Consider the following 27,131-nt stretch of genomic DNA (forward strand, 5'->3'; position numbering starts at 1 on the left):
GTAAGGAAGTGGAACCTTGACGGCCTATTAGGCACAACAGGAGATGGGTGAAAGGATACACAGAAAGCAGTAGTACAATATCTGAAAAATATAGGGGTATATTATAGGATTTAGTAAGGTTTTGTTGTTGTGTTTTTTTAAACTTCTTTTCTACCTTTTTTTAATGATATAAAGTAGTCCCAACGATGCTACATACTCCGATACAGTAGGTGGCGGTATGCACCTTCAAAAGAAAAGAAGAAGAAGAAGAAGCAAATGTATCGTTCGAATACCGATCCACACTCCAGTCCACTTGGTGGCGGTGAAACACTATGCACATAACGAAATGCCGTTTACCGCAATAAAACAAAGAAGAAGAAGCAGAAGAAGAAGAAGAAGAAGAAGAAGAAGAAGAAGAAGAAGAAGAAGACGACGAACCGCATCGTCCATCTTCTGGGAGTCAGCAGCCATCTAATCTAACATAGAACGAGAGAAGAACAAACATTAGCCACTATGGGAGCCGTTCTGGGACTGTGCTCCATGGCGAGCTGGGTAAGTAACCCGCTTTTACATTGACTGTGAAGCAATGTTTGTGTTACTGCTGTTATTAGCTGCCTCGCTTTCATATTAGCTGTCATGACTGCGCAGTAACACGGAGCGGCAGGCCGCCGCGGTGACACATCAATAAACAAAAGATAACGTTAGCAAGCAAGCGTTTACTTATTGTTCCTCGAGAATCTTAACACACAGGCTGTACTGTATCATGTGGATACTATCTTGGCTCATGTAGCAAATTGCAGGGCTACATGATCTGCTTTTTGTTGGAGACCAGCTAACCTAAATAACTTAAACATGTCGAGTCTCGAATGCGTCGGCTCGTGCTTTAAAACTGCCTTTAATCTGAATGAACGGTGCTGCATTCGGAAGAGTATGTGGCGGTTTTATGTTGTGAAGACTGTAAACACGATGCTGTCGATCATGTCAACAAACAGCCGGGTATGACGTTAACTGTTGCAACATTGCTGTCATGTAAACAGAGTCGGGTATCAGCAGTGCCGGGCAGTGTCAGACAGCAGCCACTGAGCAATACTGTGCTCCTGCTTAAGAGGGCGCTGCCGTGTCAGGACCATGCGCAGGCGCGCGCACACACACACACACATACACACACACACACACACATACACACACACACACACACAGTGTCAGTGATCCTCGCCTCTGAAACATCCTGCCATCGCAGTCTAGTAACTCCTTAAAAAAAACAATCTTAAGACACATAGCCTACCTTTTTAGCTTAGCATTCCCCTTATCTATTGTATTTTAACTTTTCATTGTATTTGATGGTATTTTTAAGCACATTTTATAGCAAATTTTCAAAAAAGGCACTGTTTAAATAAAGTTTGATTAATTTCTGTATGCAGATCCCATGCCTGTGCGGCAGTGCACCCTGTCTGCTGTGTCGATGCTGCCCCAGTGGAAATAACTCCACAGTGACTCGCCTGATCTACGCCTTCTTCCTGCTGCTGGGAGTGGGTATTGCGTGTATTATGTTGATGCCCGGCATGGAGGGGCAGCTTAAGAAGGTAGGTAGGATTGCTCTCACATAAGATACATGCAAGATGCCAAACTGACTTAATAAATACGGTACAGAAAAACCCAACATATGAACTGTATTTCTGCTGTGTATATTTTTTTTTATTATTGATACTGCTACCTAGGGCAGTACGATTTAGGTAAAAAATCTAATTGCGATTTTTCTGTCAGATATGGTAATTACAATTTGATTTTTTAAAGTTTAACTAATTTTCAATGTTCATTACGTAATGGTTAAAAAATGTCATGGAGCATTACAACATGAGACAGCATCAAAACTGGTGTGGCACGGTTTTCACTCTGTGCAGACTCCCAATCGTATATCAACAATAAACACAGTTAAAACAGACATGAAGAATAAACAATTTAACTTAAATTTAACTACTTAACCATGGTAGAAGCACAAAACTCAAGGACAACTGAAAAATCAACAAAATCTGAACAAGTCAGCAAAATCAGGCAGACAAAATGCTCTCATTCTGAAATGCTCTATGTGGGCTATGTAGCCATGTAAAAACTGGCTCACAGAGAGCTGTTATCGTAGTAGAAGCACAAGAAAGGACAAATTAACAACAGGTCAACAATGTAGGGCAGACTAAACGCTCCGCTACTGAAACACTTTCGGAGTGAGTTGACGCCGGGCACGGGACAGACAAAACCAGGAAGCAGCAGCCACCCCCTCTGACACCATTATCCCACACTCTTTCCTCTTGTTTTGTTTGTTGTAAAATGTACACGTTCTGTGCTCACTCTGATTGGTGAATAGGACCGTAACAGGAGGCGCATGGCGCTTATGATTGGTGAGCAAATCTGTCACACAAGGATGACAACTGAATGAATTTGCACTGTTTTAAATGGCTCAGATGCTTTGTAAAATTAACCTACATATTTAATTGCTATCTTCACGATAAGCTAATCGAATGATTAATCATTCAACCCTACTGCTAATAGGTCCAAGAACCACCATTACTGGAAACCTATCCTATTTGCCTTTTTATAGCTAAATGGTAGTTACAAGGGGTGTGACGAGATCTTGAACCTAGGGCTGCAATGATTGCCGATTTATAAAAAATTGTCAAAGTGAAATTTCATTGTCGACGTGTCGTTACAAAGATGTCTTTTCAGGGAGAGATAGCAATATTCTTATTAAAAACATTTCTGGTTGTTCATTTTCAACTGCAATGTAATGCTAGGGGCAGTATCAGTTTCACTGTCTGCCATTACTGTTTGACTGTAAGACTACTCACGAAGAAGAAGCTTTCATGCTAGAAGCGGAAAGCAACGGAGAAAGAGGCTAAATTGGGATTAAATTGTAACGAGAATTCTTGTCAGCTAAACAAATGTATAGCTTATAAGACTCATGGAGCGAATAAACTCCGCCCTGATTGACACTGGTGTACGCTGTGATAGTAATCAGCTGAACCCGCTTACATTTACATTTACTCATTTGGCAGATGCTTTTATCCAAAGCGACTTACATTTAAGGAACAACATACAAGCATCAACAGAGCATCAACTACAGATCTAAAACTGACAATACATACTAGTAAGAGCTCACAGTTCATATCACATCAATGGGGTAGATACCTAGGGAAGGAAGTAAGAGTTAGCAAAAAGTGCAATCAATACAAGATCATTGTAGGAGATAGAAGAAGAGCACAGGAAGTGCATTTTAGAGGTTTGGAGTTAGAGGTGTTATAAGAGGAAGTGTTCTAGGAAGAGATGAGTTTTCAAGAGCTTCTTGAAGTTAGAGAGGGACGCCCCTGCTCTGATGGCGTGTGGTAGCTCGTTCCACCATCGTAGTGTCACAGATGAGAATAGTCGGGACTGGGATTGCTTTGTGTGAAGGGATGGCAGAGCCAGGCAGCGTTCGTTGGAGGAGCGTAGCAGCCGTGAAGGAACATAAGTTTGTATTAAGGAGTTTAGGTAGATGGGTGCAGACCTAGTAGTCACTCTGTATGCAAGCATTAGTGACTTGAATTTGATTCTGGAGGCCACGGGGAGCCAGTGGAGGTCACTGAGTAATGGAGTGACATGAGTCCTTTTGGGCTGATCAAAAACCAGAATCGCTGCTGCTGAACCATTTGTAAGGGTTTCACCGCACAAGCTGGAAGACCTGCTAGGAGGGCATTGCAATAGTCGATAGAAATGTGAGAAATAACCATGGCCTGTACCAGAAGCTGGGTGGCGTACTGAGTGAGGTAGGGCCTGATTTTCCTTATGTTGTATAGAGAAAAGCGGCATGACCGAGAGACAGCAGCAACATGGTCTGAAAAGGACAGCTGGGCATCAATCATGACACCGAAGTTTCTCACCACCTTGGTTGGAGTGATGGCTGTGGAGTCAATTTGTAGTTTGATGTTATGGTGGATAGATTGCTTGGCTGGAATGACCAAGAGTTCAGTCTTGGAGAGGTTTAGTTGAAGGTGGCAAGCCTTCATCCATGCAGATATTTCCGATAGACAGTGCGTGATCCGCGCCGAGACAGTAGGATCGCCTGGCGGGAAGGATAGGTAGAGTTGCGTGTCGTCTGCGTAGCAGTGGTAAGAGAAGCCGTGCGAGCGAATGATTGGCCCCAGTGAGGTGGTGTAAATTGAGAAGAGAAGGGGCCCAAGCACTGAGCCTTGGGGCACCCCTGTGGAGAGGCAGTGGGAGGAGGATAATTGTCCTTGCCACAAAACATTGTAGGAATGCCCCAAGAGGTAGGATTCGAACCACAGGAGTGCTTTACTCGAGATGCCCATTGCTGAGAGAGCGGATAGCAAAATCCTGTGGTTGACTGTGTTAAAGGCAGCTGATAGGTCAAGCAGGATAAGAACCGAGGATTGGGCTGCAGCTTTAGCTGACCTTGGGGCTTCTGTTACAGACAGAAGAGCCGTTTCAATAGAGTGGGCACTCTTAAAACCAGACTGATATAGATGTAGGAGGTCATTCCTTGAGATAAATTCTGAGACCTGTTTGAATACTGCCCGTTCAATAGTTTTGGATAAAAAAGGTAGAAGAGACACTGGTCGATAGTTCTTAACTTGAGTTGGGTCAAGTGAGGGCTTTTTGAGCAACCCGAGCCCTTTTGAAAGTGGTCGGGAAGGTTCCTGAAGCCAGAGAAGTATTTATCACGTGAGTGATTGTCGGGATCACAATAGGAGATATGGCTTAGAGGACATTCGTAGGAATCGGGTCCAGTGGGAATGTAGTTGGACGGCTACGGGTCAAGAGTTCTGATACTTCGCTCTCTGTGAGAGGAGTAAACGAGGAGAGTGAACAACCACTGACCTTGGAGGGCAGAGGAAAAGATGTAGTAGGACTGCTACAATGGTTGAGTTTGAGTGTTTCAGAGAATTGGCTAGTTATAGCCTCCACTGAAGAAGGCAGCAAAGGTATCAGCAGACACGTTTGTGGGTGGTGGAGGAGGATTTAGTAGTGCTTTAAAAGTGGAAAATAATTTCCTTGAGTCAGTGGCACTGCTTATTCTGTCATTATAGAACGCAGTTTTGGCAGCACTGATGCTTGTTGAGAAGGAGGATAGGAGCAATTGGTAGCCCTTAAGGTCGGCGAGGTCTTTGGTTTTTCGCCATTTTCTTTCAGCCGCTCTGAGATCAGTACGGCGGATGGTATCAGTTAGCCACGGGTGGGACTGGTTTGGGCGAGCAGGCTTGGTGGATAGAGGACACAGGCTATCCAGGCACGAGCTTAGTGTAGAGCACAGAGATTGTGTGGCATCATTGACCTCAAGTGAGGAAAATGTGTTGAGGGAGGGTAGAGCGGAAGCTACCACTGAGGCAAAGTGAGCGGGAGACAGGTTGCGGCGATGTGAAACCCTTGCGCTGTGAGTCCAGACCTTTTTATATAGAGTCAATGGTCCAGACAGCAGTGATGAGTGGTAGATGGTAGAGTTTTGCAACATAAACATCTAAAAACTGGAGCACAACCTGCGCTGTAAGTTAATATGTGTGAATTTGTGCCTGAGTTAATGTAAATGCTCTGTATTTGTATAGCGCCTTTCTAGTCTTTTCCACCACTCAAAGCGCATTCACCATTCACACATTTATACACTGGCGGAACAGCAATTCGGGGTTCAGTATCTTGACAATTCGACATGCAGCCTGGGGGGAGCCGGGATTGAACCGTTAACCTTCTGATTGACCCACTCTACGTCCTGAGCCAAAGTGTTGGAATGCAGTCCCATCGGTCAAACGGTCTGAAAGGGATAACGTTACTACGAGCTGAACAATAACGTAATGCACAGCAGAGTAAAGGCAGATATACTTCTTATTAAATGATGACATTAGTCTGGTAATACTCTGCCTTTTTCCTGGACATGTCAGAGAACACAGATATGTGGGAGAGATTCTGAATGTTCAGAAAGTTTTGACCATGATCAGAAAATCTGCTGAAACACTGTTCTAATTAAAGTCCAGGAGAAATTAAAATGTAATAATTTATTATGGCGAAAAGGTGCCACAGTTACATTGAAAGAGGTTACTAATCCAAAACAAAGGCACAAAGAGGAGGGGAGACTAAATCATGAATCAGCAAGGATGATATTAAATAAGTTGATCTACAGGAGAAACAGATCTGACAGCAGCATAAAATGACTGAGAGCTGCACTGACATAGATTCTGTTATAGTTAGGTTATAGATTTTGAATCTGAATTTTGTGTTTCTGTTTGTATAAATGGAAAAAAAAATCATCATAAACTGGTGCAGAAAAAATCATCAGAATGCAGGGAATAAAGTGTTAAATGCTCAAACTTTTCATATAATTCAGCATTAAAGATTTCTTAAAAATAGTGTTAAAATCTCGTCTCGATCTTGTAGGTTAAGTGTCTCGTCACACCCCTACTAAATTCTATTCAATTCAATTTTATTTATATAGCGCCAAATCACAACAACAGTTATCTCACAGCGCTTTTCATAAAAGAGCAGGTCTAGACCGTACTCTATGATGTTATTTACAGAAGCACAACAATTCTCACCAAGAGCAAGCACTAGGCGACAGAGGCAAGGAAAAACTTCCTTGGCAGAAACCTGGAGCAGAACCATGGCTCAGGATGGGCGGCCATCTGCCTCGACCGGTTGGGGTGAAGGGGAGAGAGAGAGAGGGCGAGAGAGAGAGAGCGGGCAGGAGAGGAAGAGAGAGGGGAGGGAGGCAGCCTACACAATATACACACACACAGAGGTACAGACAGTAAAGGTGATGTTGCTATAGACTAAATGAAAAATGGTACAGATAATTATAGTAGTGTTAATGGTAACAGTCGTAATGTTAATGATTATAATAACAATAATAACAATAGGACTAGTAACAGTAGTCGTTGCAGCAGAGGGTGTCGAGCAGGAACACGGGGGCAGCAGGTGACCCGCAGCCACAGATCCAGACTCCACAGCTCCAGAGCCAGAAACACCTGCAGGAAGTGATCGGAGGAGAGAGGAGAGGGACAAGAAAGCACAAGACTACCAGAAAGGGGAGAAGTTGTGTTAGTAATATGCAATAATGGGATGAGGTTGCATACAGAGGGAGAGAAAGTAGAGGAGAGAGAAGCTCAGTGCATCATGGGAAATCCCCCGGCAGTCTAGGCCTATAGCAGCATAACTAAGGGATGGTTCAGGACTATCCTGAGCCAGCCCTAACTATAAGCTTTATCAAAGAGGAAAGTCTTAAGCCTACTCTTAAATGTGGAGATGGTGTCTGCCTCCTGAACCCAAACTGGAACCTGGTTCCACAGGAGAGGAGCTTGATAGCTGAACGCTCTGGCTCCTAGTCTACTTTTGGAGACTCTAGGAACCACAAGTAACCCTGCATTCTGGGAGCGCAGTGCTCTGGTGGGGTAGTAAGGTACTATGAGCTCTTTAAGATAAGATGGTGCCTGACCATTAAGAGCTTTGTAGGTAAGAAGAATGATTTTAAATTATATTCTGGATTTTACTGGAAGCCAATGCAAAGAAGCTAAGACAGGAGAAATATGATCTCTTTTCCTGGTTCCTTGTCAGAACACGTGCTGCAGCATTCTGGATCAGCTGAAGAGTCTTAACGGACTTTTTCAAGCAGCCTGATAATAAGGAATTGCAGTAATCCAGCCTAGAAGTAACAAATGCATGGACTAGTTTTTCTGCATCATTTTTAGACAGGATGTTCCTGATTTTCGCAATATTACGTAGGTGAAAAAAGGCGGTCATTGAAATTTGCTTAATGTGAGACTTAAATGACATGTCCTGATCAAAGATAACTCCAAAATTCCTGACAGTTGTGCTGGAGGCCAGGCGATGCCATCAAGGGAAACTGTATCTTTAGATAATGCGTCACGGAGGTGCTTAGGCCCCAGAACAATAACTTCAGTTTTATCTGAGTTTAACATTAGAAAATTACAGGTCATCCAGGTTTTAACATCCTGAAGGCACATTTGAAGTTTAGCTAACTGATGAGTTTCATCTCGCTTGATCGATAGATATAACTGAGTATCATCTGCATAACAATGAAAGCTTATGGAATATTTCCTGATAATATTGCCTAAAGGAAGCATATATAAAGTGAAGAGGATTGGTCCGAGCACAGATCCTTGAGGAACTCCATGACTAACTCTGGCATGCATGGAGGACTCATTGTTAACATGTACAAACTAAAACCGATCTGATAAATAGGACTTAAACCAGCTTAGAGCGGTTCCTTTAATGCCAATGAAATGTTCCAGTTTCTGCAGTAGAATCTGATGGTCAATGATATCAAATGCAGCACTAAGATCTAATAAAACCAGTACAGAGACAAGTCCTTTGTCTGATGCAATAAGGAGGTCGTTAGTAATTTTCACCAGTAAGCAGCGCAGAATGTCTGAGAGCTGCACTGCATTAGCTTGTGTTAGTTTTAGATTTTGAATTGTAACATCTGCCACTTGAATTGTTTCCCTTTACATAAGTAAAAACATTTTCACCATAAATTGATGCAGATGTCACCAGAATGCAGGAAATTAACTGTTTAATGCTTAAAAGTTTCATATTTGGCATTGAAGATTTCTCAAAAATAGTTTTAAAATCTCGTCTCAACCTCGTGAACCCAATATCGTGTCTTGTCTTGTCTTGACAAGTTGGTGCTTTTATTGTGAAGGAGCATTTATTGTGAGGAAGTTCCTGCGGTTCTAAAGCTTTGTCTGAGAAGCTAAAACCTTTTGTGGTATGTATTAAATATGTATGTACTTGCTCCCTAGTACAATAAAAACATTGCAAAGACCAAGCAGACTAGTTTGTGTTCTGTGTGCTGTTGTAGATTCCAGGTTTCTGTGAAGGAGGAATGGGTTCGTCTATTCCTGGCGTGGAGGGACACGTTAACTGTGATGTGCTGGTTGGCTACAAGGCTGTGTACCGTATTTGCTTCGGCATGGCCATGTTCTTCTTGCTCTTCTCTCTGCTCATGATCAAAGTGAAGAGTAGCCAGGACCCCCGAGCTGCTCTGCACAATGGGTAAGTCAGCAACCATCATCCACAAGCTTTACTAGAGTTCTCATCAGCATTATAGAAACTCATGCCCCCCCAGAAGAAAATTTTGTACATTTTAAAGTTAAATGCATTGGGTGCAAAATTAAGATGCTATCTATGAAAACCTTTGCACTCTTGTGAACAATGTTTTGTTCTAGCAAACTATTTAATCATAAACCCATTGTATAGCTATAAATGGTGAGGAAATGGCAACAAAAGTCAACAGATTTATTTAGAATTAGTAAGTAATTTCCCTAACATTTTATTGTTTTGTTTTTTTTACTTTTAATGGACACATGTAATGTTTTATACTTTCTGTGAGCATGATATAATCCAATTAATCTTATTTCGATACTCTATAGACACCTTATTTTGAAAACCTGACATTGTCACATGTTTATCCTCCTCGCGCTAAATTCATTAAGTCCGACCCAATCTATGTTGTATGTGGTTCTCGTATCGCGTAACATGAAGACTTCACAGCCTCTCTTCAGGTAGGACTCTTAATACTGCAACACTTGTCTTTGTAAAGAGAGAAACTGACAGGATAAAGTTACGAACCTGCCTGTCTGTTTCAGTGGATTTACCATAAAGGCTGGAATACGTGTGCACACCAAATTTAGGCGCGGCTAGCTTAATTGCCTACTCAGAAATGAGTGACAGAAGCAGACCGTTAACATTACCGTAATGGTTGTCTCGAGTCGGATGCCAAAGTGTGTGAGCGTGCGAGCTTACAGCAGCGGCGCAAAACACAATGTTAGAGATGTGAAACGTTATTATGAGATATGTAAAACTATTTTCGGTTCATTTTGAGACTATGGCGAGCCGCCATGGTCTCGTTAATTAATGGGAAACACTGTGATGGTGCTTCCACTATTTAACCCTTTATGCAAATCCACATGACAAGAATCACTACCAGCGATGTATATTTATCATGTTATTTTAAAAATCTGTAAATTTGACTTCTGTTAAATCTGCATATGGTCCAGCAGGGCCTGTTTTCCCAGCCTCTGAAGTCATCATCCAGTGGACACAGATTGTGTGGAAGGTCACTTGCACTTTGAAACATCCAATATAGGGCGAATTATTATTTTCATCACTGATTGATCTGACCAGTATTCTTTTGAATAATCAATTGTTTGTCTATAAAATGTGAAAGAAATCTTGAAAAGTGCCCATCAGTTTCCCAAATCCCTGGATAGCGTCTTTTAAAGTACTCATGTCCAACAAACCATCCAAAACGCAAAAGACATTCAGTTTGCATTGATACAGAACAGATAGCAAATCCTCAGATAGGTGGAGCTGGAATTAGGAGATGTTTGGCATTTTGCTGCTTTTATAAATTACTTGAATTATTATCAAAATGATCACCAGTTCATTTTCTGATGATTAATCCTTCCAGCTCTAATCCATGCAGGAACTGAATCCTGGAGTCTTTGCCAGAGACTGAGTTTCGAACTGTTATCAGGGAACTTATATTTTGAGACTTTTTTTGTCACTTACAGGTTTTGGTTCTTTAAGTTTGCTGCAGCTGCTGCCATCACTATTGGATCCTTTTTCATCTCAGAAGGTCCCTTCACTACCGGTAACTATTCTTGCCCATTGTTGTGGTTTTAGTGTCTGTAGCTCTGTGACCGTAGATCAAGGCTATGAATGCCCACTCTAACTCACGCAATACACCCCCATTATAAACTCAGAAAAGAGCTCAAAAAAGCATAAAACTTCCACAGCGACAGTGAACAAACCATAAAATATTTCGAAACGCTGAATACATCATTAATAATTTAACTTCTTGACCAATTTACTGTTTAAATCTAGTATGTAGCTGAAAGTATGCTGAACTGTTGAGCTTTCAAAGTGGAGTAGGTATGAGGAGGATTTCGACAGTCTCTCCCTTCACTTAGAATGGGAAAATTTTCCTGGAAAACCTGGAATATTTTGGAAAGTATTCAAGGTATCAATTACAAAAGTAATAGCACCCCATTCCCCATTGAGCCGGACAACTTGGAGTTTCTACGTCAAAAGCTGTGGGACTAGTTAAGGTTGCAGAAAATGGAAAAGAGCTGAAATTAAATGCATAATAAACTATTAAGAAGCTCAATGGCGTTGCAATTCACTAAAAGAGAACTTGGAAGCTGAACAGACCTAAAATATGTTGCTAAAAAGATGAAAGTTGTACTGTTATAAACGGAAGCTGATATGAGTCAGTCAAAAGAAAAAAGACAAACAGAGATCTGTGGTCTTTCCTGGACGTTGTTCATTTGTCCCTGTACCAACCAGCATGGTTACCACAGAATAGGTCTACATAGACATGTGTTTTAATTCAGCTTAAAGTGGTAGGAAAAAAGTCCTTAAATGTCTTTCTGGCTGCGTGAAAGCCTGCAGATAATGTGACGGTGTCGTAAATTTCCTTCTCTGTTTGCTGCATTCCACAGTGTGGTTCTATGTTGGCATGGCAGGAGCCTTCTGCTTCATCCTCATCCAGCTGGTTTTGCTCATCGACTTTGCCCATTCCTGGAATGAATCGTGGGTGGAGAAGATGGAAGAGGGCAACTCTCGCTGCTGGTATGCAGGTATGGTGACAGCCTAAACATATGGATGAAAACAACCTTAAAAGAGTTCTGTTATTGACAGCTTGTCGGCTGTGGTTTGGCTGTTTTAAGTGGCAGGGAGGGATATAAAACCAAGTATGAATGTATGTGAATGTTAGTTGTTTGAACACTTAGGCTCAGTGTTTGACTGGTGAATGCAGATGTAGTGTAAAAGCGCTTTGAGTGGTCAAAAAGACTAGAAAGGCGCTATACGGAGCATTTACATTTACTTCCATTCAAAACCACCTATTTATGTAGTACAGGGATGCAAACTGATCTTTGACACTGTTTTCACCAATGATTAGTTTGCAGTCCTGAAAGTGTGACATCAGGCGAAAATGAGTCATCACAAGACAATCAGTTAGTCATTATTTTTCCAAGACACACATGTATTGTAGTCCGGAAGAGAACGACTCTAAGACTTTGCGTTAGAAGTCATAATGATGAAATTAAGAGTAATACTAATTCATTCAAACATACATTTTAAGAGATCCAGTCCAGAATGTCTCGTGGCATTCCGGACTTGCCGTAATCATTAACCCTGTTATTCTGCCACTTCACATATGTAATGAAGTTGTATTGTGTGTACACAGCTCTGCTGTCCGTCACCACAGTGAACTACTTATTGTCTCTGGTATCTCTGGTCATGTTCTACATCTACTACACCCACACTGATGGTTGCACTGAGAACAAGGTCTTCATCAGCATCAACATGCTCCTCTGCATCGCTGCCTCCGTCATGTCTATTCTGCCTCAGATCCAGGTTTATACCACTTCTCTTTTACATTGATTTTGGGGAATAAGCCATGGGTTCCCTCAGCACATTTCACTTGCTTTATCTATAGGGTTTTCAGTTTCTGTGTGTGTGTGTGTGTGTGTGTGTGTGTGTGTGTGTGTGTGTGTATGTATGTATGTGTGTGTGTGTGTGTATATATGTATGTGTGTGTGTGTGTGTGTGTGAAAATGTAAACATTAAGTATATATATATATATATATATATACTTAATGTTTACATTTTCACTTTTTAATCTTAGTGGGAAGATCTGTAGAAAGCTGTAGATTTTTACATTTGTACATACATTGTACAAAGCTGGGAGGGAAGGGCATGGATTATAAATGCAGCTATCGAGGAAGATCTGTGCCTAACATTATTGATTTAACTGTCATGTGCCCCTGCCTTCATGAGGCTCAGCAGATAGAGCTGAGTGCTTTTGCTTGTTAGAATTGGTCTTAGATTTATTTTGCCTGCTGCTAATGCCTGCTGTTCTCTGTGTGAAGGAGTCACAGCCCAGGTCTGGGCTGCTGCAGTCCTCCCTGGTTACCCTGTACACCATGTACCTGACCTGGTCTGCCATGACCAATGAGCCTGGTAAGTTAACATTACTATATAGAGAGCTTTATGCATTCCCTTTGCACTGGGAGGAGTACATAAAAATGGTATGTGTGTTGGAGGGCTGACAGAGCACAGCTTCTCCTCACAGAACAGATGTGTCTGAATTGTATTACAGTTTTTCACAATTGCTAAGAGACATTTCTTCAAACCATTTTCTTGAAATTTTAAACCCAAATGGGATCATTTCAGATCATGGGATCATTTCAGATCATGAGATCTACTTTCTGTCCTATATGAATAACAAAACTTTTTAGATGTATATTTATGATAAATGTATTATTATCAATAAAACATATTTCATTCTTTTCATCTGATAACCCACCCCCCGCAGTTATTGTGAAAATGATACGGTCGAAACATTTGGCCATTCAGATGTGCAGGACTTGCAAATGCGAAGCGAGTCGCTTTAAGTGAACACGGCAGCCTGTCAGGGGGCCAAAAAAGAGAAAAGCCAAAACACACAGAGAAAAATTTAATTTCTGGTCAAAAAAAGTGTTAAGAAACACCATATGACAGGCAAAGGTCAGGAGCTAACAGTTACTCCGGGAATCCACTGACTCCGGCTAGGGCACGTTATGGCTGCGCCACGGTTTTGATGCATGGATAGCCTGGCATCAAAGTCCACTGGAACAATTGCTAAGAGACATTTCTTCAAACCATTTTCTTGAAATTTTAAACCCAAATGGGATCATTTCAGATCATGGGATCATTTCAGATCATGAGATCTACTTTCTGTCCTATATGAATAACAAAACTTTTTAGATGTATATTTATGATAAATGTATTATTATCAATAAAACATATTTCATTCTTTTCATCTGATAACCCACCCCCCGCAGTTATTGTGAAAATGATACGGTCGAAACATTTGGCCATTCAGATGTGCAGGACTTGCAAATGCGAAGCGAGTCGCTTTAAGTGAACACGGCAGCCTGTCAGGGGGCCAAAAAAGAGAAAAGCCAAAACACACAGAGAAAAATTTAATTTCTGGTCAAAAAAAGTGTTAAGAAACACCATATGACAGGCAAAGGTCAGGAGCTAACAGTTACTCCGGGAATCCACTGACTCCGGCTAGGGCACGTTATGGCTGCGCCACGGTTTTGATGCATGGATAGCCTGGCATCAAAGTCCACTGGAACAATTGCTAAGAGACATTTCTTCAAACCATTTTCTTGAAATTTTAAACCCAAATCCTAATCTTTCAACTACATTCACAAAACCCCTGACTCTTTTGGCAAAATAAAACAATCTTCTCAAAACCATGTCATCTATGCTTAAAATCAAACAATGCTTTCAAAACATAAACGTAGCCAGTCAATATGTAAAACACTACAGAGCATTCCTTAGACACTACATTAAAAAATTGAGAAAACAGCGGCGTGTAGTTACATAATTATTTTTTTGTTTTGCGGATGGGAAACACATATTCCAATTAAAAAAAATATAGTCATCACAACTGCAATAAATATGTAGAATACTCTAAGTACTGCAAGTCATACAGTATTGAATATCTGTATATTCAGCCCAAATAACAGAAAACTCTAAATGAAAAGCCTATTACACTTAAAAATATTGTGCAACTGCAAATCAAAGTCAATGACAGAATCATTCTGCCTCAGCATCATGTCTTTGTGCTGTCTGGCCAGAGGACTTCATCCACATCACATGAAACCTTGTCCCTTGCTAAGCAAAGGAGGAAGACCCTCAGGTGTGCTGGATGCAGCCTGACTGTAACAACAGTCCACACCTATCCGCAGCCAATTCCATTGCCTGTAAGAGATTTTCCTTAGTAAATTTTCCTTCCACCACCAGGCAGAGAGAAATTCCTTTATTGGATTAATGAGGTGGTATTATGCTCATTTTCAGGTTCAAAATCTTATTTAGGGGTTGTACCAGAACAGGTTTACATACACCATATTTTTCTAATACTGCACATTGCTGCAGCTCCTCTTTTCACCCTATGTGTTGTACGCTCCGCTCTTGAGCTACAGAGTGATGCATCTTACGCACATGCGCAGTTCCCAGGTAAGGACTACTAGCCAATCAGAAGCAGAGAAGGGCGGGTCGTAAGAAACAAGGTAGTGTGATCCAAATCAAAGCCGCTTCAGACTGCGACCGTAACCTAGCAGATGGTATAAGTTACTCACAAGTCCACAACTACACAACATCATTGTTCCACATCTTACCATCAGGACTAAACGTTGAACTGTTGCCGGTGTTTCTGACGATCTATGCTGCCTTGCCGAAAAATGCTACCATAGCGCAAATTGATAGACTGGACTCTACTCGGCCCTGCTCCGTTTTCCAATGCAGAGTACCCAGAGATGGTATGTAGGTTGTCGTCATAGCGACGCTACACACAACTGCCGCGACGTAATCTTCAATGCGACACACACACCAGCGATCCACACAGCTTTCTCTTTTTTAAGTTACGTTTCAACATTCCTCAGAATGTAAAGACAGATAAGCGGTATGAAAACCTTCCAGCTGTGTTTTCCTCTGCCGTTGTTGCTGCAGCAGTCTGTGTGACGGCGGGAGCAGAGGGCTCTGTGAGCGGGCGGCTGGCCGGCCTCACACGCTCCTCCCGCGGGTTGGCGCAGGCTTCCCCCGCAGCCACTTGCGGAGCTCCTCAACTCCGAAAACTTTCAAGCACATTTTTGTTCCACCATCACTTCTCGTAAAACTGTCAATATTCGAAATCTACACAGCTTCTCACCTTAAAACTTACGAGAAGTGGATTAGGTGATGAAATAACATATAAAAACTGTAAAATATAAAACCTTCTGTTGCTGGCCTCTGTCTGCACGCAATGATGATGCAGTGAATAGTGAATATTCTCTCTGACCAATCAGCAGTCTGTCTGTTTTCATGTTACATTTTAGTATCCCTCAGCTCGCTTGGAACCTCGATGGAGGTGAGGTGATACAAAAAAAAGTACCTGGAAGCAGGTACAGGTACAACTTTTCTACAATGGAAAACCAAACAAAGGCGAGTTGAGCTGACATTGTAACAGAGACACGATGTACTGCCAGCTGATAATCCTGCTGGTCATGCTCAAACACAAAATTCCAAAGAACACCCAGAAAAGTAAGACAATGTTCAGTGTTATATAGCCCCAAGATTGAATGAGGGTAGAGAAACTGTCCCTTACCTATAGCTTGGTCAAAGGATGATATTGCCTCTACACTAGCCAGGGTTTGATCACATCATTAGAAACAAGTGTGCAGAACACAAAGTTGCTGTGTGTAAAAGATGACAGCTGTGTTTAACTTTCAGATCATGAGATCTACTTTCTGTCCTATATGAATAACAAAACTTTTTAGATGTATATTTATGATAAATGTATTATTATCAATAAAACATATTTCATTCTTGTCATCTGATAACCCACCCCCCGCAGTTATTGTGAAAATGATACGGTCGAAACATTTGGCCATTCAGATGTGCAGGACTTGCAAATGCGAAGCGAGTCGCTTTAAGTGAACATGGCAGCCTGTCAGGGGGCCAAAAAAGAAAAAAGCCAAAACACACAGAGAAAAATTTAATTTCTGGTCAAAAAAAGTGTTAAGAAACACCATATGACAGGCAAAGGTCAGGAGCTAACAGTTACTCCGGGAATCCACTGACTCCGGCTAGGGCACGTTATGGCTGCGCCACGGTTTTGATGCATGGATAGCCTGGCATCAAAGTCCACTGGAAGCGTCTCAAAAGCGTGTCAGCAGCGTAGCGTGCAGCCTGTTTAGATTTCATTCATTTGGTAGTCAGTGTTTTTGTGCTTCTACTGTAATTAAGTAGGCTACGTTGTTAAATGATTACGTTTTGTGTTCATTTTTACAGTGTTTATTGCTGTTATGCGATCGGGAGTTGCCACAGGAAGTTTTATTTTGAAAATTGACCGGATTCTCTCTGTCATTCTGTGTCTGACTTCCTGCCTGGTTCGATCTGCTCTGTGCTGCTTGACGCGGCTAGCGGCAAAAAGAGACCTGCCACCTATTCTCTGCGGAGCAGAGAGCTGCTTCTGGGACGCGCTGCGGCCGCAGCTGGTGGTCTCACGAGCATTGACTATAACGGCCGCGATTGGCTCCAGCAACCGCGGTGCAGCCGTAATGCACCGTAGAGTCAGTGGATTATAGGCTTTAGGCAGACTAGCAAAGCTTTAGCTTGCTTAACTTTTTAGTAACACCAGAGCTGTTAACTCTCAGGCATTGAGTGTGGGACTCACGCAATTGACAATTTTCACACGCTCTCACGCTACACATCATTTTTTCTCCCGCAGTGAAAAACAAATGTAGCCTATTACTAATAATAAGGAGTCGTGACGAGTGAACTCCACAATACGACACCGGTGTCTCGCCCTGAGTTGCGGTTACTAACTGAAACAGTTTTGCAAAATAAACATCTAAAATCTGAGGCGTAAACTTCCTCTGTTTGAGACTGTGACTGCACTTTATCTGAGGTGCTGATGTGAAAATTTGTGTGGAATTGTGGTGATATTTCTGCCCGATCAAAAGTGTTTTCAGTAAGTTTTTATTTATTCACGTCCACCTCACATCTGGTAGAACAGTCCCAAAGACGAAGTACTACCAAATCAGCAGAGCAATAATGCAGGCTATTGCACAGCAGAGTATAGAGCAGGCATAAAGACTGTTTAAAAATATTATGAATTCTCATTAAATGATGACGTTATTCTTGTAATATTACTACTATTTTCTCAAAATGTCCGAGAGCAAAGATAGTCTATATGGGAAAGATTATGAATGAGCAGAAAGTTTTGAACATGAACAGGAAAACTGCTGAAAAACATGAGCTATTAAAGCTCAGGAGTTTGTAACTTAATTAAAATGAATTCATTTATCATTGAGGTGAGAAAAGGTGCCATGTGTGCTGACTCAGCAGAGATGATATTGCATGAGAAAATGTCTGAAGATTCTCAGTCATCCAGGTCATGGTTATCCAAAGAAGGTTAAAGTGGGGCAACTTGACTTGATTGAAGATACTAGAAGACATTTCTTCCCTCATCCAAGAGACTTCTTCATTAATGACTAGTAAGGAAACTCAGCTATTTAACCTCTGTGGGGGTCGTTTGTCAAGATCATCGTTACTGCTGGTTCGTTAGAGTTCCTGATTGTTGTAATGAAAGTCGTTATGGTCGTTAAAACCACCCGTGGCCAAGTCTGAACGACCGTTGTTGGCAACCTCACCTGAGACCAAGAGGTAATGCTTGGGTTGACCCCAAATAGTCGAAGATTCGATGCTTCGATGGGCGGAGCCTGATTCGACTGTCAATCTCACAGTCAAAGATTCTCTGCAAAACAAGGATCATGCCATTTTGCAAAGCTGGCTACTTGAAATAGACCCGCACGGAATGCACGCAAAACTCTGCACAAGAGCGGTGAATGGCAGGCGAGAGAGAGAGAGAAAAGGGTCTTCAAAAAGCCTCAGTTTAGCTGTAAATTTACAGTGTAATCTGAATACCATACCAACTTTATTTGTTAAGCACTTTACAACAACCAAAGTTGACCAAAGTGCTGTACAGAAAAATAAACAAATAACATAAAAAACATTCAAAGTAACAAATAAAATCAAGTAAATGAAGTCGACATCTTACTAGGTGTCAAAAGCCAAAGAGAAAAGATGGGTTTTATATGCCAAGGCAGATCATTCCATAGTTTAGGGGCAGACACAGCAAAGGCACGGTCCTCTCTGAGCTTACGCTTAGTTTTAGGCACAGTCAGGAGCAGCTGATCATCTGACCTGAGAGATGGGTTTGTAAGAGTGTAGAAGCTCAGAGAGGTATGGCGGGGCAAGACCATTTAGTGATTTAAAAGCAAATAACTGAATGAATAGAGACTTCAGCTCTGCTGCTTCTCAAGATTGCACCCGGCTGGCAATCACCGTGCACAAAACCAAACATGATTCCACTATCAGTCGACTATAGAAGGACTTGACGATTCTGATTCGACTCGATTCGAATCCTTAGCTGGGGGCAGCCCTAGCTTGTTAATTTTCCTGGGAAATGAAGGGGTTCAGTGGTGTTGCAGACCCCCACCTCTGTTCTGCGACGGCTTCTCAACCCGGGTGTAGATGGCTTCCTTGACACCTCTTTTAAACCATCCATCCTCTCTGTCTAAAATGTGCACCTGGTGATCAGCAAACGAGTGTCCTCTGTCCTTCAGATGTAAGTAAACTGTTGTGTAGTGGTTGTTTAGTTTTCCCAATTTACAGGTCTGTGCATTCCGCACTGCATTGGACTGCATACAGTAGATTGCTTCTCTTGTGTTTGTGTGTCTTTCGGGTGGACCAGTATCTGTCTTAGCATGTTCTTGGGTTTAAAAAACACAGGGATGTAGTGTTTGTAGAATATCCTCCTGAGTTTCTCTGATACCTCAGACATGAATGGCATCACAATGTTGTTGCGTTTACTCTTCTTTATCCCCTGTAGTGTTGGTCTTCTTGGATTTTGTGGCTTTTTTCACAAAGGTCCATTTAGGGTACCCACAGGCTGGAAGGGCCCCTTCAGGTGGTTCTTTCGGGTTTGTGCACTTGGTATGTTATCCGGCTCTGTGGTGCAGGGTTCGGATCACCCCTAGCTTATGTTCCAGTGGGTCGTAGGAATTGAAAAGTAAGTATTGATCTGTGTTTTTCCTGTAAACCCCAATTAGCAGGATCCTATCCTATGCTGTACACTGAGGCTGCTGGGGGTGATTGGACAGTGTATAATACGCACGCCTTTGATGTGAGAGACCCGGTTCAACTCACCACTTTGACACATGTCCCTGAGCAAGACACTTAAACTCTAGTTGCTCCAGAGGCTTGCGAATGAGAGGGACGGCGTCACCTACTCCTACTCCTTTTTTCACTTCATGCTGTTCCTGGCATCACTCTACATCATGATGACGCTTACCAACTGGTACAGGTGGGCTTCACACTGCAGAGGAGCTGCTGTGGCTTCATCCCAGTACTGCCACAGTCTGTTCTGTTCTGTATTATTGTTACTTTTGACTAATCCAATGAGTTTTTAGCAAATGTTCCTCAAACAGGACAGAAGTGCATTTGTTGGGGACTACTTTCAGTGGCAGATGAATCCACATGTGGTGCTGTAGTGAGTGTATGAGGCAACAGGAGGGTGTGTGTGTGGGACTGAGTCAGACTAAATACACAAAAACAAATGTATTTCCTTACTCCCTACTACTGGTATCTGTCCATGCACATGGTTATGGTTTTGTTTGTCCAGGATGGAGGACAATGGATTTCATTTGTGCAGCTCACAGCATTGAAATATCCTCCAGCCTGAGGCACACCGGTACAATCCCCATGCTGTCAGATCAGCATCTTGATATGCCACACCTATGAGGTGGATGGATTATCTCGGCAAAGGAGAAGTGCTCACTAACACTTTTTTGACAGATTGGCGAACAATATTTGAGAAAAATAGGTCTTTTGTGTACATAGAGAAAGTCTTAGATCTTTGAGTTCAACTCATGATGAATGGGGGAAAAAACAAAAGTGCTGCGTTTATAATTAAGAGTGCAGATGTTTGTTTCGGTTGTTTGAAAGGCTACTTCATTAACAAGCCGGCAGGTGGCACACCTGCTGCCGTGATAACGGATCGTGGGTCGAAAAATACAGAAAAAAGAAGAGTTCTTTGTCTTTTAAGCGACATTATACAACATATTGCTGATAGAGAAGGTTGAGCAGATGGGGGGGGGAGGGGGGCAAACCGGTGTGTTTGCAGTGAGGTGTAGAAGTCGGATGCAGGTGTATTTATTAATACAATTAAAGCTGCAAGCAGCGTTGGGAGGGGCCCTCGCACATGTAGCGCGTCGAGGTGTGAGGTGGCCGCCTTGCAGATTCTGCCAGTGTGGCTGTAAATTTGCCATGGTCTTCGGACGCTGCACAAACGTGTTAATCATCACTTCCTGTGTCCCCTTTGTGTCGCTACAAAACACTTCGCACTATGACTATAACTGAACATGTAGATGTGTTCGGGGCAGGACAGTTATCAAGCAGATGTGAGCAAGTACACTAAAGTTAAAACAACTTCCTCTTTCATGGCGAATCATCAATTTTGGACGCCACACTGTTGCACGAAAACCCAAAGTTTGTACAACTTTTAATCATAGACAAGGAAAATCTGAAGTCAGTCAGACTAATTCTCTAGGAGGAGTTCGTTAAAGTATGGAGTGTGTAAATCATCCAAAAATGACCATAAAATTCAAAATGGCCGACTTCCTGTTGGCTTTAGGGCATCGCTCCAAAAGGCTTTTTGGTACGTCTGGACATGATACATGTGCCACAGAAATTTCATACATGTAGGTGAAACGTGCCACAGGGGCAGCTTCGTTAAAGGTCATTTCCTGTTGCCAGCAGGTGGCGCAGAAATTTCATACAAGTAGGTGAGACTTTGTCCGGGAGCTGCTCTGTACGGGGCGCTAGCGAGCCATTTTGCCACGCCCATGCACGACACCCCCGCGTCTGAATTATGTACAAAGTTTGGTGAGTTTTTGAGTATGTTTAGGCCCCCAAAATTGAGGTTACTTTGCAGAAAAAAGAAAGAAAGAAAGAAAGAAATAATCCCTTCAGTTTCAATAGGGACCTTGCATGGTTCATTCTCGGGCCCTAATTAAAGCTGCAAGCAACATTGGGCGTACCCTCACACTTGTAGCACGTCAGGGTATGATGTGACCATGTTGCATATACTGGAGCTGCTCTGTAGGGGGCGCTAGTGAGCCATTTTGCCCCATAAATAAACCCATAAAATATTATGTGCAAAGTATGGTGAGTTTTCGAGCATGTTTAGGCCCCCAAACTTGAGGTGACTTTGCAGGAAAAAATAAATCCCTTCAGTTTCAATAGGGACCTCGCACGGTTCGTGCTCGGGCCTTAAAAATAAATCCCTTCAGTTTCAATAGGGACCTTGCACGGTTCGTGCTCGGGCCCTAATAATCCCTTCAGTTTCAATAGGGACCTCAAAAGTTTCGTGCTTCATGGCATCGTCTATTGGCCCAACCCTATCAACAACACATCAGTATTTGAATCAACAGCAAGTTTGACTCTTTTCTTGTGTCTCAGACAGGAAATGTAACCCGAGCCTTCTGGGTATTATCGGGCTGAACAGCACCAGTCCCACAGGTTCGGACCATGTGGTTCAGTGGTGGGATGCCCAGGGGATTGTGGGACTGATACTTTTCCTCATGTGTGTCCTCTACTCCAGGTGAGGAAATGCTTTATCTGTGCTGTTATCAGCTTATGAACAATGTTTAGTAAAAGTTAGCTGGTCTGTCTGTCTCTGTGTTGTTTTCAAAGGCACCATGTTTTCTATGTTCTCCCTTTTCCTCTGTTTGTCTATCAGTATTCGGAATTCCTCCAACGCCCAGGTGAACAAGCTGACTCTGACCAGTGACGAGTCTGCACTGATCGAGGATGGGCCTCAGACTGACGGCTTTGAGGAGGGCAGCGGCCTCAGCAGAGCTGTGGACAATGAGAGGGACGGCGTCACCTACTCCTACTCCTTTTTTCACTTCATGCTGTTCCTGGCATCACTCTACATCATGATGACGCTTACCAACTGGTACAGGTGGGCTTCACACTGCAGAGGAGCTGCTGTGGCTTCATCCCAGTACTGCCACAGTCTGTTCTGTATTATTGTTACTTTTGACTAATCCAGTGAGTTTTTAGCAAATGTTCCTCAAACAGGACAGAAGTGCATTTGTTGGGGACTACTTTCAGCGGCAGATGAATCCACATGTGGTGCTGTAGTGAGTGTATGAGGCAACAGGACGGTGTGTGTGTGGGACTGAGTCAGACTAAATACACAAAAACAAATGTATTTCCTTACTCCCTACTACTGGTATCTGTCCATGCACATGGTTATGGTTTTGTTTGTCCAGGATGGAGGACAATGGATTTCATTTGTGCAGCTCACAGCATTGAAATAGCCTTCACCATAACTGACCCATCGCCAATCGGGTCATGCTGGATGATTTTTCAGGCATAGACATACGTTCACCACGGCGTCTCGAGACTCTTTCACGTCTGTCACATGCTCAGTGTGAACCTGCTCTCGGACCTTCTCGGGTTAATCCTATTTCCATACTGTTTAGACACCTTATTTTGAAAACCGGACTTTGTCATGTGTATTCTCTCTCTAAATTCATCAAGTCTGACCCAATTTCATGAATTATATTATATGTGCTTCTCGTATTGCATAACATGAAGACTTCACAGCTTCTCTTCAGGTCAGACTCAGACTGCAACACTTGTCCTTTGTAAAGAGAGAAAAGTCGCTAACACAGCCTGTCAGCTCGCACTGGTCCGTTTCAGTGGATTTACTATAAAGGCTTTAATATGTGTGCACTCCAAATTTATGTGCTGCTAGCTTAATCGCCTTCTCAAATGAGTGACAGAAACAGACTGTTAACGTTACCTCAAAAGAAAGGTGGTTGTCTCGAGTAGGATGCCAAAGTGTGTGAGCGTCCGAGCTTACAGCAGCAGCCACAAAACACAACGTTAGATGTCTTTAATGTTATTATGAGATATGTAAAAATATTTGTTTATTATATTAATGTTTATTTTGAAACTATGGCGGAACAAATTAGACTGGTGGGCTGCCATTGTTGACACTGGAGAGTCATATTTATATAAGCTACTGTCACTTGAATATTAGCATTATGTATTCTTTGGAATCCAGACTGATAGCTGCAGAGTATAAATGTGTCAGCTGACGTGTTCCTCCATCATTCTCTCTGCAGCCCCGACTCCAATTATGAGGCCATGACCAGTAAGTGGCCGTCTGTGTGGGTGAAGATCTCCTCCAGCTGGATCTGCATCGCCCTCTACGTTTGGACGCTGGCAGCTCCGCTGGTTCTGGTCAACAGAGACTTTGACTGAAACGCACAACGCTCGAACACCAACCTTCATACTCTGCCTCACCTGTGTTTAGTTTCAGCAATTAGTAAAACAGTAGGTCGCTAACCGTGCACCACTCACTCCTGGAGGGGCCGGGGCTACACTCACATTGGCTGGATTGTTTCGGGACTGTTTAGTTTGGTGGTTGTGGCCTATGTGTGTCGTGCGTTGGGGCTAATGAACAAAGAGCCAAACAGGCTGTTTAAATGTGTCCAGTCCCAGGTGACTGCAGCCCAGTCTCTTCTGGTGTAATGTCATTATGAGTCCTCAGCAGCCTGCTGTAGTGGTTCCCCATGCTGTTGCCATTGTATATATATCCTGTGTATTCCTAGTGCTGACTGTGTTTTCTTCCTATAAAGACAGAGCTGCATGCATTTCTTTTTAAAACTTGATGTGACGATGTCTGATGGATGGAGTTGTGTATGAGCAGTGGCACTGAGAGGAGAGCAGCTCGTAGTTCACTTACTGGTACCATTACCAGGCGCACACGTGTGGTATTCTAGTTATCATGTTTAAAGCTCTACCAGCTGTGTGTCTCTTCTGCAGCTTGCACATACACAAAAAAATCCTGTTGCTTCTGATTTGCATTGACTTTTGACTTCAAATGTAAACTAGAATTAATTCTTTGATAAGTTATTTGGTAGTGTTTTATCATTAGCATGTAGTTCCTCACAGATTTAGCAGACATTGTAGCTATACATTTTGTTTGTCTAACCTGTGCTTTTATCCTAATGGTAATCCCTTGACATGTAAGTGTATTTTAAGTCGTTTAATAAAACCAAGGAAAATAAGTTTAGTTTCTTGTCTCTGTGTTGCTGGAGCATGGACTGTTCTCACCTGGCAGGGACAAGAGTATAAAGATGTAGCTGTTTAAAGATAATGAGCTGTGTGGGTTATCCCTCTACCAGCCATCACAGATGTCATGAACCTCATCAGTTTAACAGTAGGATTTGTTAAATTAGAGCTCACTACTAAGAAACATCCTCCAGAAAAACAAATGTTTACCTCCAGCTGCTGACAGAAATCTGATCACAACTCTTCCTCAGCTCAGAATAAGAAAAAGTCCCCTCTGGGGCATCATTTAATTTCATTAAGTGGCTTATTTAACCAGTTCCAGTCCTGTATGCAAAAATACCAACATTGAAATGAGTACTATTCAGGAAAAAATAAGTTCAAATTAAAGCTGCAAGCAGCGTTGGGCGGGCCTTCGCACTTGTAACGCGTCCGCGTGTGAGCCGGCCAAGTTGCATATTCTGGAGCTCTGCCGGTGTGGCTGTGAATTTCCTACGCGGTTCCGACGCCGCATGAAGGTGTTCTATGTCACTTCCTGTGTCCCCTATGTGGAGCTACATAGCACTTGCCGCTATGAATATAAATCGGTATTGGTGTGTAGATGTCTGCGGGGTGGGAGAGTTATCAAGCACGTAAAGTTTGTTTCAGACGTGAGCATGTACACTGAACAACAATGTACCCAAACAATAAAATAAATTCCTTATATTTCCCTGCCTTGTTGTTTATGTGTACATACAGAGGAAGAATGTGAGAACAGCACACATTTCATCGTTACTGGGTTTCTTCTCCAGCCTGCCTAAAAGAAAAGCGTTTTTGGGATTAAATGGACTTTATTAGCTGCTGCAGTGCAGGATGATCTCAGAACAGACCCATTTCTCACCTTATTATTCTAAACCATGCAACGAAGAAGAAGAAATGCATAATAAATCCTGGGCCAAAATCTGTAGTCAAATACTGTACAGCATGTAGTCTGATGAACAAGACTTGTGTTATAGCTGACTTGGGCAGTGAAATGTTTTTTTAATTCATGTGGTCATAGTTGTCCACAACTCAAATCAGAATATAAGAAGAAATGTTTTATACCACCTCAAGAAGGCTTCCTATCAGAAAGGTAGGAAGGTATTTCAAATGTACAACTGCAGTACTTAAATCTAAGTAAAGTAATTTCCCTGACATTTTCTTGTTACTTTACTTTTAATAGACCCATGTAAGAGGTTTTATACTTCCTGTGAGTATAATCCAATCAATCTTATTTTCATACTGTATATCCGTTGTGTAATTTGATAAATTGTGTTGTATGTCGTGCTCGCATCTCAGAGAAGACTCTGACTGCAACATGCGTCTTTGTAAAGAGAGAAACGGACAGAAAAAGTCTCTAACTCTGCCTGTCAGCTCGCTCTGCTCCGTTAAAACTGAATTTACCATACAGAATTGAATACGAGTGCACTCCAGATTTAGCTGCAGCCAGCTGACCGTGTGCTTCTCCCTATACCGCAGTTCTGTGTCCATGCATGCAGCAAACTGAAAGCACTGTCTGTCGGAGCGTCTACGTGAAAAGAGAAGGAAGACATTGCTGGTAGTATTGTCTTCAGAGTTGTTAAACACCTCAGCGCACTGAAGGAAGCCATCTGACTGTGTGAGGGGCAAGATCGTTGATGTCTGCAGGCAGAGTAGGAGCTCTCCTGTCTGACTGGTCCACCAATAGCAGAGAAGATGACCCCTTGAGACACAGCCCCTCCTCATTTGCATAATGAGGCAGAAATGCATACAAAAATTTAAAAAAGACAGGCAGAAATAAATACCATGGGTGAAAATAAATAAGGTAAATAAATACAAAGGAAGAATAAAACAGACAAAACACACACATAAATAAATACATTAAAAAAATTAGTAATAAATAAAGTTGAATAAACAAATAAGGTAATTTATAACAAAGGTGAATAGTAAAGGCACTAATTAAATATATACATTTATGTCTCCTTGTATAATTTAATTACTACCTACATTTATTTATTTACTTTATTTTTTTGTGTATTTAATTGGATGCTTATTTATTTATTGAGCATTTATTTATTTCTGTATTTATTTCTGACTGTGTCAGGATCGGTCCTCCATAGTGGGTGGGAGAGTTATCAAGCACGTAAAGTTTGGTTCAGATGTGAGCATGTACACTGAAGTTACAACAACTTCCTGTGTCATGGCGAAGACTTGATCTCTGACGCCACGCCACGGACACACCCATTGACGAAAACTCGCAAATAGCACAACTTTTCATCTTCAATGCCTTTAGAAGGCACAGCACAAATTTGAAGTCGGTCGGACTAAATCCCTAGGAGGAGTTCGTTAAAGTACGAAGTGTGTAAATCATCCAAAATTTGACGTAAAATTCAAAATGGCCTACTTCCTGT

At 42.2% G+C, this 27,131-nt stretch overlaps 1 protein-coding gene across 1 annotated transcript; it reads left to right on the plus strand.

Annotated features, from left to right (window-relative positions):
• The first annotated feature begins 368 nt into the window (after positions 1-368).
• Positions 369-24,723, plus strand: serinc1 (serine incorporator 1). Its single transcript, XM_038726435.1, has 10 exons — positions 369-531; positions 1,401-1,562; positions 8,831-9,024; positions 10,545-10,624; positions 11,475-11,612; positions 12,224-12,393; positions 12,909-12,999; positions 22,096-22,237; positions 22,376-22,600; positions 23,775-24,723. The coding sequence occupies exons 1-10, from the start codon at positions 493-495 to the stop codon at positions 23,911-23,913; spliced, it is 1,380 nt and encodes a 459-aa protein (XP_038582363.1). The 5' UTR covers positions 369-492; the 3' UTR covers positions 23,914-24,723.
• Positions 24,724-27,131: the final 2,408 nt, after the last annotated feature.

The sequence above is a fragment of the Micropterus salmoides genome, unplaced genomic scaffold, assembly GCF_014851395.1.
Source record: "Micropterus salmoides isolate LMB-PRFRI ecotype aquatic unplaced genomic scaffold, ASM1485139v1 Ms_hic_scaffold_18, whole genome shotgun sequence".
Classification (NCBI taxonomy): Eukaryota; Metazoa; Chordata; class Actinopteri; order Centrarchiformes; family Centrarchidae; genus Micropterus; species Micropterus salmoides.

Bases quoted from the DNA above. Each gene is read 5' to 3' on its own strand.
- serinc1 (XM_038726435.1), top strand. From the start codon at position 493: ATGGGAGCCGTTCTGGGACTGTGCTCCATGGCGAGCTGG. The intron at 10,625-11,474 runs GTAACTATTCTT...TGCATTCCACAG, and splicing joins AGAAGGTCCCTTCACTACCG to TGTGGTTCTATGTTGGCATG. The intron at 22,238-22,375 runs GTGAGGAAATGC...TTTGTCTATCAG, and splicing joins ATGTGTGTCCTCTACTCCAG to TATTCGGAATTCCTCCAACG.